General features: G+C 50.7%; 1 protein-coding gene across 1 annotated transcript in view; it reads right to left on the minus strand.

The window, feature by feature from the left end:
- CCDC180 (coiled-coil domain containing 180) overlaps positions 1-18613 on the minus strand; it is a 76483-nt gene that overhangs the window by 40801 nt on the left and 17069 nt on the right. The window contains 10 exon segments of the mRNA XM_025046542.1: positions 210-329; positions 1685-1848; positions 3866-3961; positions 4084-4194; positions 4284-4412; positions 5457-5560; positions 6543-6631; positions 9408-9598; positions 10867-10964; positions 18408-18554. Of these exon segments, the coding sequence (XP_024902310.1) occupies positions 210-329; positions 1685-1848; positions 3866-3961; positions 4084-4194; positions 4284-4412; positions 5457-5560; positions 6543-6631; positions 9408-9598; positions 10867-10964; positions 18408-18554 (1249 nt within the window).

The following is an 18613-nucleotide window of genomic DNA, read 5'->3' on the forward strand; positions in this document are numbered from 1 at the left end:
CACTAAACTTCTTTCTGCAGTAAGTATATGTTCTTTGTTGCCACTGGGGCTGGAACGCCCCAGCATGTAGCCCCAGGTGGCCAGCCCAGGACCAGAAAACCAGGAGATGGCCTGGTCTGGAGGATGCCTCAGAAGAAAGGACAATGGTATGTCTGCCTCCCCCATGGACCTCCAGAGGTGGCCCTCCCCAGGGATGCCTCCTGCTGTACCAGATGGTGCAGAGATGCTGCAGTCGCTTTTGCTGCAGGGCTTTCTGATTCTTCAGCATGTTCTCCACCTCCTTCTTCACGGCTGGAGGAACCTGGATCCGCTCAGTGGCCATGAACTCACTGGGTGTCCACATGTTGGTACCATGAAGAGGAGAGGAAGGGCAAGGTGGATGGGAGAGAGGGGATGAGACCTATGGTGAGAACATTCGGAACCCCAGCATTCTTCTATCATTCCCAGCCCCTTCCTCTCCATCCTGGGCCTCTGGGACACTGAGGAAAGGAGGAAAGGTCGGGGAGAAGAATCGAGGTTACCGCCAGTGAGACTCTGCTGCTAAGAGCATGGTACCAGCAGGCACAGATCTGTGTATGGGTCCTGACTCTTGCCTGCCAGCTCTGTGACCTTGGGCAAGTCACTCCCCTGACTCCGAATCTGTTTCCTCTTTCGTAATGAAGCTAATGGTGAGGACCCGTCAAGATATTGCACGCAAGCGAAAGCCTTAGCACGGTGCCTGACTCATGGGAAATGCCCAACAAGGGTCAGCCGCTGCTATCGCTGTTGATGATAACTGACATTTGTAACAACCTCCCAGTCCCAGACCAGGCACCTTCCCCGCAGTATCTTATTGATCATCACTGGTCCCTCATATCATGGTGCCTGCTTTGCACAGGGAGAGAAAGGCCCCAAATTTTCAAGCATTTGACCAGGGTCACAGGGAAAGTACAGGTGGATCCAGGTCTCGGTATACTTTCCTTCGTCCCCAGGATCAGACTGTGGAGCTCCCCATTTGGAAATGCAGAGGTACAGAGGGGCCTCCCACCCCCAGGCTTGCAGCACAGACGGACGGACACTCTGGTATCCTCAGACATCTTGAACCAAGATGTCCCTTTCTTAGCAAAAGAAAGTCTTGCTTATTGGCCAAAAGGTGCAGGTCTCTTTGTGTCAGTATTAATGAAAGTGACACCTGGCAAAGGAAGTGTGGAGACAGGCCGTCTCTTCATCCTTCCTCCCATGGGTGAAATTTGCTACCGGAAGGTGGGAAGTATCAAAGCCTGAGGGACAGCTGTTCTCCTTGGTCCAGTAACACAGGGCTATGTGTAATAGTAAAGAGTGGAAATTGGGCAGACAGTCAGACCAAACGTTTCCGAACAGTTTGTATTGTTCTCAGAAAATGCTTATGAAGAAAATAAGATACAAATCTACCTATGCAGTGTGGGTCTAAAAAATCCTGGGAGAAAATATACCAAATATCAGCTGTGCTTCTCACTGTGGTGAGGGATTAGTGGCGATTTTAAATTTCTTCTTTATGCTGTTATCTATTTTAACTTAAAAAAAGAGCACTATTACTTTTTTTTTTTATATTACTGTTACCACCAGAAAAACAACAGCATTTTAAAGTAATGACAGAGAGGGAGAATGCCTGCTGTCCTCGTGCCTGCTGTCCCCGTGACCGTAGGCAGTGTGGGCAGCCACTGACCTGAAACTCAGCACCAGGGCCTCCTTCTTGAGAGCCTTCCAGGAATCGACCAGGCCCTGCCAGCGGCAGCGGCTCTCGAGCTCCTGCTTCAGCGTGACTTCCCTCAGATTGACAAACAGCTGCGCGATGGCCCTCCGGTTGCCCAGCAGGGCGTGGTTTATGACCTGTGGTCGCAGGCAGACAACCTTTAGATGGGGCGGGGGCTCTCGAAGGTCAGAACAAGGCTCAGCTGGATAGGGGCAGTGAGAGGCTGGAGAGGGGCCAGGTGAGGGGCAGGCCGAGGGCCTGGGGCACAAGGGGCCATGGCCGAACGGAGTGGTGGCACTGTCTGAGGAGTCCTGAGGGGGTCGCTGGGCACTTAGAGAAGCTGTCTGGGACTCAACAGCCATGGACAGTGACAAGGTCTATCCTGAAGGCTTAACCATGAACCTTGATGATATAATCTTCAACCCAGCTCCAAAGCCACCTGATTGTTTGCTAAAAAAAGCTGATTTTAGTTCACTGGAGTTAAACACTCCAGTGGACTCTGCGTTTAACTGTTTTTTGTTGTTTTTCAATAAATTTGTTCCAAAAGCAGAGTGTTCATGCCATCAAGGACCTGCCACATATGGTTGTGATGAGAACCAGGACCCAATTACCAAATGAGGCCAGAGCTAGAACATTCTTTGGCAGTCCTCCCAGTAGTTCTCTCCTGGGCACTGTTGGCATGGCAGTGGGGATAATTCTTCATTGTGTGGCACTGTCCTGTCATTGAGCATCCCTGCCACCTTCGATGGGAGCAGCCTTTCCATATCCCCAGGGACTGTAACAGCCCAAAATGCCTCCACGCATTTCCCAAACCCTTCTAGGCGCTACCCTGGGGCAGAGCTGAGAACCTGCCAAGCTCAGTGAGGAGAACTCTCTGTAACATTTGTCATTGGAACCTGAGGTTTGATGCCTGCTGTACTTTCTAACATTGGCAAGTATCTCCTGAACCTCCAATTCTGCAGCCATAATATGACGATAATGCTACTTAAAGCATAGGGAATTTGTGGAATTGAATAAGATAAATGCACATAGAGCAAGTAGCATAGGCACGTTGTTATAATGCATAAAATAAGCACAGGAAAGTCAGACAATGAAACATAACGGGGCACCGCTAACTCTGACTCCCCCAGTAGATCAAATGGATAAAATCTAGGAACTCTTTCTTGGCTCAAAATGAGAGCTGCCATTGCTGAGCCCTCTTTTATCATCTTCCCAACAAGTCCTGACAGTTAAGTATCATTATCCCCATTTTATGGACAGGAAGTTCCAGGTTCAGAGGCTGAGTTACTTCGGGAGCTTTCATGTCTGAGCAGTGAAGAGGAAGGTCTATGCTCACTCCCTGTCTGCGCTTTGTCCAGACTCCAAGGCACAGACCGGAGCTGGAGCCCATCTGTGATTCTGAACACTGTACTCCCTTCACCCTGTGTGCTGCCAGGAGGGCTGCTATCTGGCTGCCAGTTTTTTGCATGGGACCTAGAAACCCGTGCAAGCAAAATGCACCTCTGAGTAGCCAAAAGAGCTGTTCTTTCACACCGCGGAAGAGTCAGACTTAACTCTGACTTTGGAGACATCATGAACTACCTTGAATTTCTTGTGTTTTTTTTTTGTTGTTGTTGTTGTTTGTTTTATCCTGAAGAAAGCAGCTGGGGTATGGACAGGGAAGCAGTAGGGACAGAGCCAGGGGGCAGGCATGGTTCAGCAACAGGCACTGACAGCCAGCGAGAGAAGAGATAAGAATCACTAGAAAAACTAGAAAAACAGAGCAGGCTGGGGTCACTGATCAGGGCGCAAACCAACCTGAGACCCTGACGGCCACGAGATGATGCCTCCACAGTGCAGCCCCTATCGCTCTGCACCGTAGTAGCTGAGACATGGCCCAGTAGGCGCTTATAAAATCACTGTGCTCAAAACCATGATGCTGTGTTAGGTACGCTGTGATTAAGATGGCAGGGAAGTACAAAATGTACTTTAGAAAGATTTCTATTGAAAATACTTTACCAAGACTCTGCTTCTGAACCTAAGTGGCCAACCTGAGTTACTTGGAAATGTCACCTATGATAAGCCCTTCATTCCTGAGACACCAGGCTCTGGGGCCCCCGAAGGTTCTGGCTCCTTCTTCCATAGGCTGATCCCCAGCACATAAAAACCACTCACCAAGGCTTCTTTGTTTATCAGCCTGTACACGTCAGGCTGCATGAGGTAGGAAGTTTTCTCTATGATCACCACATATTTCTTTAACACGCTTTTTAGCTAGAAATGACAAAGTGCTATTGTTAGTGACTCTCTTTTCCTGGAGAACTAAAAGGAAACAGATGATGCGTATAAATCCCACAAGTGAGAATCATCAAGAGCCCATCTGTAGGCCAACTCACTTTATCTGTCCGGGAGAATTCGAGTGAGTGCAGTGTCTCATCCAGCTCCTTAATCCCTTGCTTCTGGAGCAGGAACTTCTCAGCCACCTTATCCCACAGCTCCAGCAGGGTCTATGCCGAGAAACTTTGGGTCAGGCTGGGAGAACAGAGGGCAGGAGAAGGACCAGGGGGTGTCGACCAGCCCACGAGGGGACCCCTACTTGGATGGTATAGTCCTCGAGGTTGTCGTCGTTTTCCACCTCTTTGAAGAGATTGTCAATGTTTTCATCAAACTCAGCCAGCTTTTTTAAAAGAAGTACTCCTGGTTCCAAGATGAGAGGTTCCATTTCCTAAAACAGACCAGGAGGGTGATGGCTTTGGTATCAGGAGGACCACCCCTCTCATATAACGAGGAAGTGTCAGCCACGGTCCTGTCTCAAAAATAATAATCGTTACCTAGACGCAAGGAGTTAAGACTTACTAATTAGTTCACAACTAGAGTACAAGGGCAGCCACCATTTGGGGCACATGCCATGTGCCAGACGCTCTGCTCTGTGCTGAGCTTAGCCCTTATTCTTGGACTTACTTGGTCCTTGTCACAGCCTGTGAAGTAGGTACTGACATCTGACCAGGCCCATGGCTGGGGCTCAACAAATATTCATTAAAGAAGTAGCCAATGAAAGAATTCCAAGTTTACTTCAGATGAATAGACTGGGGCTCAGTTATGTCGTGTGACCAAAGCCCCCGAGCTCATGGGTAAAACAGAGCTCACGTCCAGTTGGGATGTGTTAGGAAAGTGAGAAGCTGGCTAGAGGGGCACCCCACTGATGCCTTTGAGAACAGAGCCAGCTCCAAGAACCCCAGGGAGCAACATGAGTCAGAGAAGACACAGAAAGAAAGTGGTGACTGCAATCTGGGGCTCAGAGAGGACCCAGAAGGACCAAGATGGGTCTCATTTAGGGAACATTCTGGGACTAGTATGGCTAGGGATGAGGTCTCTGGAGAGGAACAGGGAGTGAAGAGGGGGCAGTACCTAAGGGACAGGTTGTCAATGGGTCAGGCCGTTTGGCCCCTTATGAATAGGACTGAGCAGGGAGATCAAAGTCTGAGTGTTGGTATCAGACCTGGAGTCCCGTTCCCACTCGGCTGCTTCCATTCCAAGTCAGACAAGACTTTGTGGGCTCACCTGTAAAACGGGAGTAATAACGGAACCTGACTTACAGGGCTATGTTATAACAAGTTCTCGTAACGAGCCACTCAAACATGGTTACTATGTATAGTTCTGTCAACACCACGGTGAGCCACTGAGAACCTCTGAGCTGGAGCGAAGGCAGTGACAAATCGCCTTCAGAACGGCCCAGGGACAGAAGGGGATCAAGAGCAAGGATTCTCACCATCCCAATCTGAGCGATTTCTTCCTTAAAGCTCCCCAGAGCGTTCTCGTAGCACTTTCTCTTGTAGTCTCCTTGAAGGGCGATGTTGCTGACCCTCTCAGGAACTGGGGGAGAACAACAGAGCTGATGAGTCTGCCCTCAGAGCTCCAAGGTGACGGAAGGGGACCCAGGAAAAGGCAGCCAGGCAGAAAGTGCCCTGGTTCAGGAAATGGATCCCCAAACCAGGCCAGCAGTGTCATAGGCATAAGGCAAAAAAAGATGTAGATGATCCATAAGTGCTATAGAGAATCGAGTCTCACATACACAGTTAAATGCTGGCAAAAAGTTCCAAAATGGTTATGTATGGAATGGGTCCATATATATATATTTTTTTTAAGTTTTGTAGAAGGAAGTACATACATAGATAAAGTAAGCGACATTTACATAGCACATAACGTGTACCAGGCTTTGTTCTAACTCAGTTACTTATCAGCCGCATTTTACAAGTTAGGACACTGAGGCATGGGACTTAAAGAACAAAGGCAGGAAGTGGCTGAGCAGGGCTTTGGATGTGGGCCCTCTGCTCTAGGGTCTGCGATCTCGCTCTGCTCTCCCGCCCCCGAACCTATGTGGGACACCCCATGGTTTCATGGGGGTGGGCACTCTTGGGAGGAGAAGGGGTGCTACTGTGGAGGGGTAGTTTTTACTTTCTGCTTATCTCCTTCCTTTGTTTTTCTATAGGGAGCCTGTATTACATTTTTAGTCATAAAGAAAAAGAGCCTCTATACTGAGATAAAGCCAAAGTAAGAAAACGTGATATGAGGGAAGAAAATGTAGATTGAGAAAGCCTCTTGTGAAATCGCAGTAAAGCGAGCAACACCTTTTGCCAACTGCTTTTCATCAGTAAATACTGACAGTGCAGGCAACCCCTTCTTCCTCCAGCTCCCTGCTCTGGGAGAAGGCTGAGGGGAGCAGGCCCAGGGCAGACGGCTGAGTGAGGCACACAGTGGGAGCTTCAGGTGCTTCTACATTAGAGCTCCTGGGAGATGCCCCGGCTCTCTCTCGGGCCCAGGCCAGGCCCACCGGCATGGCTGATCAGAGGCTCACCGACTGTGTCCATGAGGCCCCGGACTTCTCGGGCAGCAACGGTGCTCTCACTCTCTTGAGCCTTTTCCTTCTTAATTGTTTGCTTTTCCCTAAGACCGAAGCAGAAGAGAATACTGAACCCCTGGACCCGTTACCCCCAGGGAAGTAGCACATGGGGGAGTCTCTAGAGGGACCCTAGGCATTGCCAATGGCCTGGGCCCACTGATTCCAGCATGTCCCAAGGCTGTGCCATTCTCCAGCAAATACTGCCTGGGCATCTGCTGCCAGCAGACACCACAGATCCTAGACAAGAGGTGGGGCCCTGCCCTTGGGGAGCTTGATTCTGCTCTGGCTGCAAACCAAGTGTAGGTGATGAGCAGGAACCATTTTCCACAGGCGGAAACTGAAGACCAGCAGGGGTATGACCAGCCTGGGAAAGCCAGATTGGTGCTAAGAATTCAGCATGCTCCTCATCTGCTCTTTCAGCAGCCCATCCAGGATGGGAGAAGGGGCTTAGAGAAGTCACTGCATGAAGCAGAACTGATATTCTTAGACCGGTGCATGTGACACCAAGGTCCATGGTACATGAAGTTTGAGTATAGGAGGAGAGAGCTGGGATCCCAGGACAAACTATCTCAGCAGGGAGGACCAGGGTGGGTGAGCATGGAATACAAATCTCTAAGGGCACTGTCCACAGGGCAGGCACCACAGAAATGCAGCAGTTCTCAGCGACTCCTGCTCTTCCTTGGGGCCCCCACATGTGCAGCCCTTACTGGACATTTTCTTATATAGTCCTCACCAGGGACCTACCAGCAAGGAAGGCTGCAAGGCCTGGGCTGCAGCTGATGGGGCCCAGAGCCAGTCCTCCAGAGGTGGGCCTTTTAGTCTCGTCAACCAAATGCCTCTGGACTAAGGCAGCCCCACGGAAGTCCGGGCCCCCTGACTATAGCAGCTGCTGATGGCTCTGGCTTCTTGGCCACTTGCCCAGGGGACTTGGGAGCTTGGTTTACACTGGTGGTGATCTATGCCTCTCTTGGCTCCTTTTCCACTCCCCCAGAGGCCCCACCCTGCACGAATGAACACGTAAATTGACTGGATTTGGCTGGCCGAATTTCCAAGAGGGGAACCCGGAGAGAAGCTGATGCTGAGTTAGTGACCCCAGTCATTTTGAGGGTGGCAGGGACTGATAGTTTACAAACACATCTCTGTTCCTGCCACGGGCCACGGGGAGCTGTGCTCTGGATCTGCATCTAGGGCAGAGCTGGCCTTGTATACCGGTCCCAGGAGGCCAGCACGGCACAACACCAGAGCCCTTCGGGAGAAGTGCCTCTCCAAAAACACTGTCCTGCAGGGGGTGCCAAGAGCTCCAGACTGATGCTGGCTCTGGTAATGAGGATGGTGGGTGAGGCTAAACCCTGGGGAAGAGGGGACCCTCAGGAGGCATAGACAGATGTTGGTAGACCCTGGACCAGGATAAGAACAGGTCAGCTGAGAGAGGGTTGGGACCCTTATGGAGCCAGAGTCATGGCCAGGCTGGGAGACCAACCTCCTGGGAGGAGGGCGGAGCACAGATAGGCCTCAACTGTCTGTGCCTCTGAATCCCTGCAACAGGCACTAGGGACGTGGGCTGGAGAACGCTGACCTCCAGTATGGGCTTGGGCAGCTAGTGGGTTGCCCATCTATAGGTAATTAAGGGTGCAGAACATCAGAAGCCTCAGGGGAGCTTCTCTGGGAAAAGTTAAAGGTCAGGTCAGGGTGGAGACCTTTACCTAGCATTGGGTTAACCCCTGCTCTAAAGGGGGTGAAACGGAAAACAAAAGCATGTAGAGGAGGGCTGACTTCCTGCTCCAGAGTCCCAGACCCGAGAGGGTTAATGGCTGGGCAGAGCTTGAAGAGCGGAAGAGAAGCCCAGCTTCTGCTACGTTCTCCCAAGCACCCTGTGAGGAAGATGCACCCGCTGCTTTCCTTCCCTTCCTTTTTTCCCTACCGAGGACTCTGAGCTCACGGAGCTGAAATGGCATGCTCAAGAATCTCAAGTTCAACTTCTGAACTTGGAAGTTCAGAAGGAACTCCTGATCTCCTGCTCCGACCCCATCTACTCTCATCTCAGGAAATGGCACCTCTGCTGTCCATTCAAGCATGCAGGCCAAAGACCTAGGATGCTCAGGGCATCTCTCCTCCCATTCAATCCATCACCTGGTCCATGGGTTCTGCCTCCAAAATACACCTGAGGTGCCCTACTCTCCCTTTCACAGTCCCACCAAGCTTACACGGACTGCTGTGGCCTCCTCCCTGCCACTCCTTGCAGCTCCCCAGATTCTGCACACGGCACCCTGGAGGCCTTAAAACTGCAAATCAGCTGATCACTTTAGTAATGTCCAAAATACTGCCTATGGCCTACAAGCCTCTCCTAGCCTCATCTCTAGCCCCTCTCCCCAGGCCCACTGACTTCGTCAGCCTCCTGGAGTGGGCTGAGCCCATCCTGCCTCAGAACCTTGCCCCATGCTTTCCTTCTCTCACTCTCTGATCTCAGTTGAGGCCCTTCCTTAGAGAGCTTTCCTGACTCCTGTCCCACCACCCATCTTCTGTGTCAGAGGAACCAGCTTACTTATTTACCGTAGAGGCCTCAATTCCAGGAGGGTGGGATCTTCATACCTAGTGCCTGGCCCTAGACGCTCCATCAATAATTACTGAGGGGGGAGGGGAAGGAAGGGAAGGAGAAGCAAACAATCGTGCAAAGTAGGTGTTTTTACCTCCCTCTTTCAGTGGAGGTACCTAGGACTTGATTCCTACCTGGCATTCATCTTGTGTGAGCTCTTTTTGAGTTTTCGAAGGTTCTGATGCACCCCCAGTATGTGGGGGTGTGGTCTGAACAGCAGGACCTACCTGTAGAGAACAGGGTTTTCCGTGATCCAGTCATTGGGTAGGCTGTGCACCCACTTCCGCTGCCGAGGAGACATCATCTCCCCTTCAGGAATATCCACCTTCTTTATCAAGGGCTTGCTGCCATTCTTTGGGGTCATGGAACGCTCTGCAGCAGGCTTCCTAGAGGCTGCCAGGGATTGGACCAGTTGCACCTGAATCCACGGAAGATCTAGGTTGGTGGGGGGTGGAGGAGTCAGAGTGCAGACTCCTCAGCACCCCTAGTCTGTGTCATAGAAGGTCAAGTTGGAACCGGCCAGCCAGAAGGCATTTTGCAGGGCAGCTTTCAACCCCAGACAGGGTACAGCATACACAGGGGGTTCTCCATTCCCCATTACAGCCATTCAGCCACTTCTAGGAAGGCATCTCGTAAATTTTAATGAGGACCAACATGCTCATCCCAGCAGTTTTTATAATCACAAGGAATTAGAAAAATGGAATTGTCCAGTAATAGGGAACTGGCTGAGTAAACACGGTATCCCCCTTCAATAGAATGTTAAGCATTTATTAAAAATAAGTCTTAGGTTTTTTTATGACATGGAGAAATGCTTATGGTATACCATAAAACATATTAATTAAAAGCATAAATTAAGAAGTATAATCCAAATTATACAACATGATCTCAAAATTTTAAATGCATAGAAAAATGACTGGGAGAAAAATATGCCAAACGGTTAAGAATGGTGTGTTGCTTCCTGGGGGCAGGATCATATGAATAATTTATTTTTTTGGTTTCTTTGTCAAGCCTTCTACAAAGAGCACTATTTAGGGCTTGAAGCAAGAATGCAAATTATTTTTAAATAAGCAGTACAAAACTTCAAAGGAAGGATTTGAGTCTGTGCATTTCTTTTAAGTTATATTTTGTCTGTACAACCATACAGGCAATTCCAACAACGTATCTGGTTGTCAGGAGGGTGTCACTTTAATACATTATGGGAAATCCTAGATCAACAACTAGGCAGCCACTAAACATCACGAAGTACACAAATGTCCACTAATGTGATATACTGTTAACAGAGAAACAGCAGGTTTCAAAACACGAGTTTAAAATCAAACCTGGTTTTTAAACAGAAAAAATTAGAAATACTTTTACGCGTAGGAAAAAGACCAGGGCATGCAGTGATTAATTCTGGCTATTTCTGAGTCATTTAAATTTAATTACATGACTTTCAAGTGAGTCATTTCAATTTAATTAAAACTTTAAATTTTCTAATTTTCAAGAATAGACATTCTAATTTTATATTCCCACGTTTTAAGAACTAATAAGAATTTTCAAATCAAAGCAACTTTCAAAGCCCTTATTTCATTAGATTCCCAGGCAAAGAAGCCTTCAGAGGGAGGAAAGTTTGAGGGAAGCAAAATTTAGAGAGCACAGGAAAGTTTGGGAAGCAGGAAAAAGGGGGACAGAAGGACAGACATATACCTCAGCCTCAAAGATCTGCTGGTAGACTTTCCCGCTGGGGACCTGGGTCACCTTCCCCACTGAGGACATCGTGGCCGCTGGCTGGACGCCCCTGTCAGGAAGCAGTTATCCAGGAATTGGGTCTGCGGGTTCTGGAGGTTGAGAGATCAATGCCCTCCCACTCCTCCTAAGGATAAGCCCTCCCCAGAGGACAGAACCCTGCAGGCAGCCTGGGGCCGTGGCCTCTCTGCTCTGTGAGAAAGCATCTAGCCTGTCTTCAGCCTCAGAGTTGTTATTTTAAACAAAAAGACTGGAGGGGAGGAAGAAGCAAAAAGGAAACAAACCTTAGGCAAGAACTGAACTCACGGAGAAGGCTGGCTGGCCCAGTCGCCCAGTCGCACAAATCCGAGAGGGACTTTGAGGCAAATTATAATAAATGATTATTGTTTGTTCTTCACTCTCCCAAGCTCTTCTGGGAAAAGTCAACATGCCCAAGGTGTCAGCTGAGATTTCAACCCAGTCTTAAACCCCCAGCCTGGCATCGAACGCGGTTCCAGGACTCTCTCCCCATCCCTTCCCGGAGTGGACACAGGGAGGGGTAAGTGGAGGGACAGAGCAGCCTGACTCTGGCCAAGCTAATTAGCGACCTATTGTATGCTAAGACCGGCACGCTCCTCTCAAACCCCACTCCCAACCCCTGCTCTCAGCCCCACAAGGAGCAAAAACAGCCCCTGGACCTCCCCTCTGAGTCCGGCCGAGTGGAGGGCAGCCCTGAGCCCAGGGACCCGGCCTCATCAAAACCTGCAAAAAGCACCTCTCAAGTCAGCCAGGGACTGTCCAGCTTCAACTGCAAGTGGACACACTTCGTCTCCAAGGCAACGAGGGAAGGCAGCCCCGTTGGCCCCGCCCACACTTCCTTTCCTACTGGGTATCAGGGTTGCCCTTAGCAACTGGAGCGCGCACGCTCCTCCCCCCAACCTCCTACGTGGAGTTGTAAAACTATAAGTCAATCCCTTCCCTCTAGGCCAGTTCCTCCGTGCAGAGGTTATCTCGGGGCTGTCAGGAGGGTTCAGAGCAGCACACTAAATGTTCTGAAAACTAGTAGGAGACAGGAAACGGAGCTCTGAGTCATTAATTATGGTCTAGAAAATCCATCCTATCTTTGCCTTGACTAAAACCAACCTGTGCTGGGAAGTAGCAGAATAGTGCTTAACTATAAGAATCAGCATCTCTAAGAGAGACTGTGTCTTTCTCAGTTTCTCAATTTTGAAGAAATTGAAGGGGTCAGAATTCAGACCCCAAGGTTTGATGGAGTTATGATAAAAAGGCAAATTTATATGGCCCTTTGATTTCTATTCATCCAATCTACCACTGCCACCTAATCCTCCTAAAATTCAGCTCTGACCTTCCCACTGTCCTGCTCAGAAGGCCCTCACCAACTCTGCAGCCCTTACTGAATCCAGCACAGTCCCTAGATGACCACAGAGGCCTCCACCTCTGGTGGCCACCCTGACTCTCCCTGCTTCAGCAAAGTCCTCACTCTTCCTGCATATGCCCCTGCCATCCTGCCCTTCCTCATCCTACCCCTGTCTGCCTCATCTGCCTGTCTGCACACATCCTAAACCCGTCCATACTTCCATTCCACTACCAGTTACAAGTACCTCATCCACTCAGCCTGTACCACCCATATCACCTTCCTCAGCCTGTCACCTCTCCTCTCTCTGAGCATGCTTATATGTTGGTTGCTGTCAAATACAGGAGTTCAGAGAAGCCATTGAAGGTGTTTGCTGCAGGACAGATATGTCTCTCTATTCAGCTTGGATTGCCTTTAGCAGAAGGCTGGTCTCAGAAAGCCAGGCCCCAGCTGCTGATCCTGTCTTCACTGCCTCTCCAAGGAAAGGGGCACCCTGCTTGCACCAGTGATGGGCACTGCAGGGGAATCCCACAGGCCAGGCGGACAAAAGGGCTGCCTTGGGTCAGAATGGCTGGACCAGGGACAAATAGATGTGCATTCTGCAACTCCCCTCTCTCTGCCCCTATAGCAGTCACTGTTAATCACAGGATTTTCACCTGGGTGTCTAGTTGGCAATGACATGTGCCCTAGATAGCTTTTAAGTCTGGAGAACTGATGGATTGATTCTTAGTGGATCCTTCCTGAATAAAAGTCATAAGCTTCATGTAAAAGAGGAAGTGTTACCACCTTGTGCCCTGGTAACCCCTTACACTGTCAGTCAGGAGGACACCTCTGGAGTCTCCTTCCTGAGTGGATAAAGACTGCTGTGCAAAGGGGTGTCCGAGTGAAGCCATTGGCACAGCCCCAGGCCCAGCCGGCGGGGCAGAGACCCCAGTGGGGGTAGGGCAGGAAGGCATTGCTCAACCAGGCTCCGGAGACACCCATCCCTTTCTACCCATGGCTCAGCCCAGCTGGGGACCTAGACACACATCGAGAGCCCAGAGGACAGGACTCTGGTCAGTGGTGGGGATGAGGCAGGGTGAAGGCACCTGGGATGGGGCCTCTGGCTAGAGAGAAAGCAACTTTTTCTCTGTGGGGCTCTGAAAAAGTCACTGCCCCTCTTTGGGCCTCTGTCTCATCTGAAAAACAGAGGGTGATAATCCTGTGGTGCAGGCCTCACAGGGTGGTGGCAAGGTTCAAGAGAAGAAAGGAATGTGCTGGAGCTTTCTGCCCCAATCTGCCTACAGGTTTGAGGGGAGAACAATGATGACAGTAATAAGACATGAAGTCCTGGGAGACCTTGGAGGTAGGTGGAATTCTCACACTTTCCAGATAAGGAAACAGGCCCAGGGAAGCCAGGCCCCAGGCCCCAGGCCACGCACTGGAGCTGGAATTGTTCTAGAATTAAGAGCACACGGCAGGGCGGAGTAGCATTGGCAGCGACTTGGGTCAGAGGTCCAGGGTCAGAGGAGATTAAAAGTTCTGGGGGGAATGGGGTGAGGAGAGTGTGTCCTCAGTGACCCTGTCCTGGATCCTGGCAGCAGCAGCAGCCTTGCAAGTGTGCGATCCTGGAGATGATCCCCTAGAGAGCCCAGAAGAGGCAGCAGCAGCATCAGATGAGTGTGCCTGTGGGGTCAGAGGTGGGGGGCTCCTCCCTCCCAGCTGGAGGCCTCCAGACTAAGGGAGAAGGGGCTTCCTCCCGCAGGCCTGCCTCCTGCTCCCACAGCGCCTGACATCCTCCCTTATAAGTGACCGGGAAGAGGGCCTGAAGAGCTGGGTGCAGGATTGATTTGGGGCCAGGGAGGGGCCCTGGGATCACATATCCTGTGATTTGCCAAAAGCAGACCCAGGGAGGTGATCAGGAGTCGTCTGGTTTTCTTGGAGCAGGAGGGAACGCAGAATTGAGGGAGGCTGCTAAGGGGTCTAGGGAGCTCCCCATGGGCCAGGAGGTTGAGGGTGAGTTTTCAGGGGAGGGTAGGGGGGACACCTGAGAGTAGGGGCTCACCGCTGCTCCCACTCTGATTGCTGTGTCCTTCCTTGGCACATTCTTCCCTGACTTGGCGACGCGGACACTGTGATGGAGGGTTATCCGGAGGTGAGTGAGACTGAGGGTGGGGCAGCAGGAACCTGGATCCTGAGACTTGGTAGGAGAGGCCCCCACACCAAGCCCTGGGTTCTCGGCACTTGGCAAACCTCCTTTCATGACAGCCTCATAGCCACCCCTGTGAGCTGGGCGGCCATGCCTGTCTTAGGGATGAGTGAACGGAGGCTTCGCATAAGACACCGTGGTTCCCCTGACCGGTGAAGCAGTAGAGCTGTCTGAATGCAAAGCTGCAGGAGGTTTCGTTGGAGTTGGACTCAACTTCTCCCTCAGACAGTGCCCACGGAGGAGAGAGAGGTTAGGTTCCTCCAAGTCAGGTAGCACATGAGTGGCTGACTGGTTCCTTCCTGCCGGAGGCCTCCCCGTTTGTCATCAGGGAGGGCTGGGCTAGCTGGTCCCTGAGCCTCAGCTCCCACATTCCCCCAACTCTGGATCCTGTCTGGCCTAGGTCCCAGTCCTGTTTTCTGCGTGTGCCCTGCCCCCTAGAGGATCCTGAGATAGTGCAACATGAGAAGGGGTGAAGATGGGGGACTAGTTGTGGGCTAGAGGGCTCCTTCTGATGGACCTGGCTCTCTGCTTCCCAGGGGAATCAGGTCAACCTCCAGAAAAGGAACAAGGTGAGCAGCTATGGCACTCACTGCAGGGGATGGTAGGGAAGTGGAATTCAGAGACCCCCTAGGAAAGACACTCCTTGCTCCATCTCTGCTTCTTACAATTATTGGAAGAGTTTCATAACATAAACTCTGGAGCCAAGGGAAAAGTCTGTAACTGCTCTCATCCGACTCCTGCCCAGCCTTACCTCTCATTCTCACTAAGCTGCTCTGTTTCCTGAAACCAGGCCCCAAATTGCTCCTCAGGCTTGAGACTGTAATAATTTGCAGCCACCTAGAGCAGCATGATCTCTCATCATTTTTTTCTTCCTGGGCCAAAGGGATGGATAGGCTGCCAACAGGGCCTGGATAGATGCTGCAGGGGCCTCGTCGGGGGTGAGGAGGGAGTGAGGGGGCTGGTCCTGGGTGTTTGCACATATGGAAGCCCTCCATCCCTGAGAGTAGGACCATCTAGGTCCTAACTGTCCTTAGATATGGGTAAAGCCCCTCCCCCAGGAAGTTGTACTTGATGCCAGCCTCCACCCGTAATTTACTGGGTCTCCTACTTCTCTGCATGTGGAAAGGACAAGGCCAGAGGAAGATAATCTGCACATGGGCTAAGGGCAGGCAGGATTTTCCATCTATAGTCCCTCTAGGGGCCCCATGATTATTCTTTACCTAGATCTGAAGCCCTCTGGGATCCTTGTCCATGACCTCTGAATTCCTGCTTGTTTCACGTCCAGGGGAAAGACTGGTGATGTATCTTTTAAGGCTACAGCTGGGCCTCATTCCATAAACATTCATGCTACCTATGAACAAAGATTTCCAGCATCCCTGCCCACACAATTCTTTTTAAGACAAATTCCCTAGAGGACCCCAGACTCTCTGTCAGGGACATCATGGCCACTTCTCCCTGGCTGGGACCTGGTAGATCGTGAATGAGTTCTGCTTTGCCAGGAAAAGGGTCCATATACTTGGTCACAGAAAGACCCCCACACTCTCCTTTGCTAACCAAGGTGACTTCTGGGGCCAAGTTTATTAATAGGTCTGTAAGCAAAGGGCTGGTGGTGTAGGTTCCGAGAATGAGCAGTAATTTGCAAGAAAACTACCTCAGGGGAGACCATTACAGGCCCCTTTCTTCATGGAGCTGAGCATAGTGAGAGGTGGGCAGACATTAATCAGATCACCACAAAGTATAACATTACAAATAGCCATGATTGATATTTATTGAGAATTCGGGATATCTCAGGCACGAGCTTAGGAGTGTTTATATGTATTAACTCATTCTATTCTCAAAATAATTGTGGGTGTTGCAGGTATTACCTCTTTTTATATGTAAGGAAAGGAAGCACAGAAAGGCAAAGTAATTCAGCCAATGTCACACAGCTAGGAAGTGGTGGTGTGGGGCTCCCAACACTCTGAGTCCCAGTTTTCTCAGTTTCTAAAAGTGGAATGACAAAACTTAGCTGTGGAGATCAAGTTAAAGGAAATGTCTGGCAAACACACCTAGCAACAGGATTGGGTTTACAGTCCTGTAATAATGATTACTGAAATTCGGTGGCTCTGTAAGGTGGATGGGGACTTCCCTTACCCTGTTGGTGGGTCGTCCTGGCGCTTGCACAGGCTTCATGAGTGACTCTGAATGGTCAGACTTTGTATAAGTCCCAGGCCACCAGAGACCTCATGTATGCGTGTGAAGAATTTGGAAGAAGTAGTGGGCCCTCTGCACAAAGAGAAATGGCCAGGCTCCCAGCCTGGCATCTGGGCCTCCTTGGATGGTCTGACCAGGCCCCAGCACCCTGCACTGCAGACACCTGAGGGCCCACCCTCCTTAAACATGCCTGTGTCTTTCCTTCCCCCGTACCTTTGCTCTTATTGTCCCCCACCTAGAATACCTGCATAGCCTGTCTATGGCTCTTCAGTTTTCCCGGGTGATCCCCCCTTGCCAGAGAGAATTTGTACATCATCTTTGTGTACAGGTCACTTCTGATCTGTTCCTCATCCCGGTTGGCTGTGGCAGAGAGAGCTCAGTGTGTGCCTGCTCACCCTACCAGATTAGAGTCTGGATCATGGATTTCCTTCTCTCTACCACAAGGCCAGGAAAGGAGGAAGCAATGAGCACCATAGTTTCCTCCAGAGGAAAACTGCATCAGATGGTTAAAGAAAAATTGCATCAGAAGAACAAGGACACAAGGCCTTTCTGATATAGAAATCTAACCACCTCTTCAGTGATACCGAGTTCTGCCCTGTGGTCAAACTATGTGCTTCTCAACATGGAATTCCCCAAGGCTGCCCGCTAACTGTGGAGAGCAGACATCATGGTTGGGCAAAGTTTGTTCAATAGACATTCTTTTTAGTTCTTGATCTTTTTGCCTAGGGAGCAAATTAGACCTGAGACTTCATTGTTCAAGGCAGATGCCATCCCGTGAGCGGCTGGTGCTGTGTGCCATCTACGTGGACAGTGGCTGTGCATTCCATGTACTGCAATGGCAGCTGCTGGGTAGCCAGGGTCTTCTCTCGGAGGGGCAGTCATCCTGGAATGGCCTTGGAGCAGTGTTGGAAGTCAGTGTCAGCTCTCTGAGCAAGTCAGCAGAGGCTGGGTAAACTCCCGGGAGCCACGACTTGGTTTTGATTTTCTGAGCATGACCAGTCTGGGGTTGTTGATCAGAGTCTGCAGCAGGAGCCACCTTGTCCTAGACCTAGCTGAGATGCGGTGACCTAGGATAGAATCAGAGCAGCTAGACTGGGGGAAGAGGGCAATCCTTTCTGTCCTTCTCAGTGGCTGTAAGAAAAACTGCCCAGGAAGTGTGAAGCGTGGGATAAAAGTGGGAGAAGAAGCTACACCAGAACTCCTGGGGACATGAAAGTGACTGGAGGGATGTGTGTTTGTCCCACAGAGCTGGGTGTTATCTGTAGTGTTAGGAATAATGGTGAACACAGTCCAGATTGGTGCTGACAAGACATGGCTAACTGGGGGCTTCCCAGCAGAAAGCAGAGCAGAATAATAATGGTGGGAGGGGTGGGAGTAGACAGTATAAAGCCAGGAGTTGGCGGCCAGGAGAGCTGCAGTACGTACAACTGAGCACCATCTTGGAGGGCACCTGGCCTGAAGCCTGGGATATGCATCGAGTCTCAAAAACTGGGAAATGGAAGACTCAGCAGAATTAGAGCTCATTTCTGGGAACAAGGGAGGAGTCCAGTTAGAAGGACAAGGACACAAGGCCTCAGGGGTCCCTTTACCAGGCTGACTGGGAGCTAAGGCTCTTTATCTCCTGGGTAGAAGATTCCCCAGGGCATGGAGTGCGGAGGATGTGGGGCAGGGAAGGGGGAACCTGGACATCTCAGGGATCCCAGAAAACCCGTAGGATACCTGTTTCCTGGTATCCAACCCCAGGATAGGTTCAGATAGGAGACTCACCTGGTGACTGATTTAGGTACCCGTATTTGATGGCCTGCTGCAGACTTCTCTCCCTGTGGCCTGTGATCAGGATGTGACAAAAGCTGACGAGCACCGGGTTGGTATGATAATGGTCCACAAAGAGCATGCCAATCCAAGCCCTGAACCCTGAAATCCAGAAGGCAAGCCAGGCTATGCAGCACATCCCAGGGTGGCCCAGCTTATGC

This window comes from Pteropus alecto, unplaced genomic scaffold (assembly GCF_000325575.1).
Source record: "Pteropus alecto unplaced genomic scaffold, ASM32557v1 scaffold114, whole genome shotgun sequence".
Classification (NCBI taxonomy): Eukaryota; Metazoa; Chordata; class Mammalia; order Chiroptera; family Pteropodidae; genus Pteropus; species Pteropus alecto.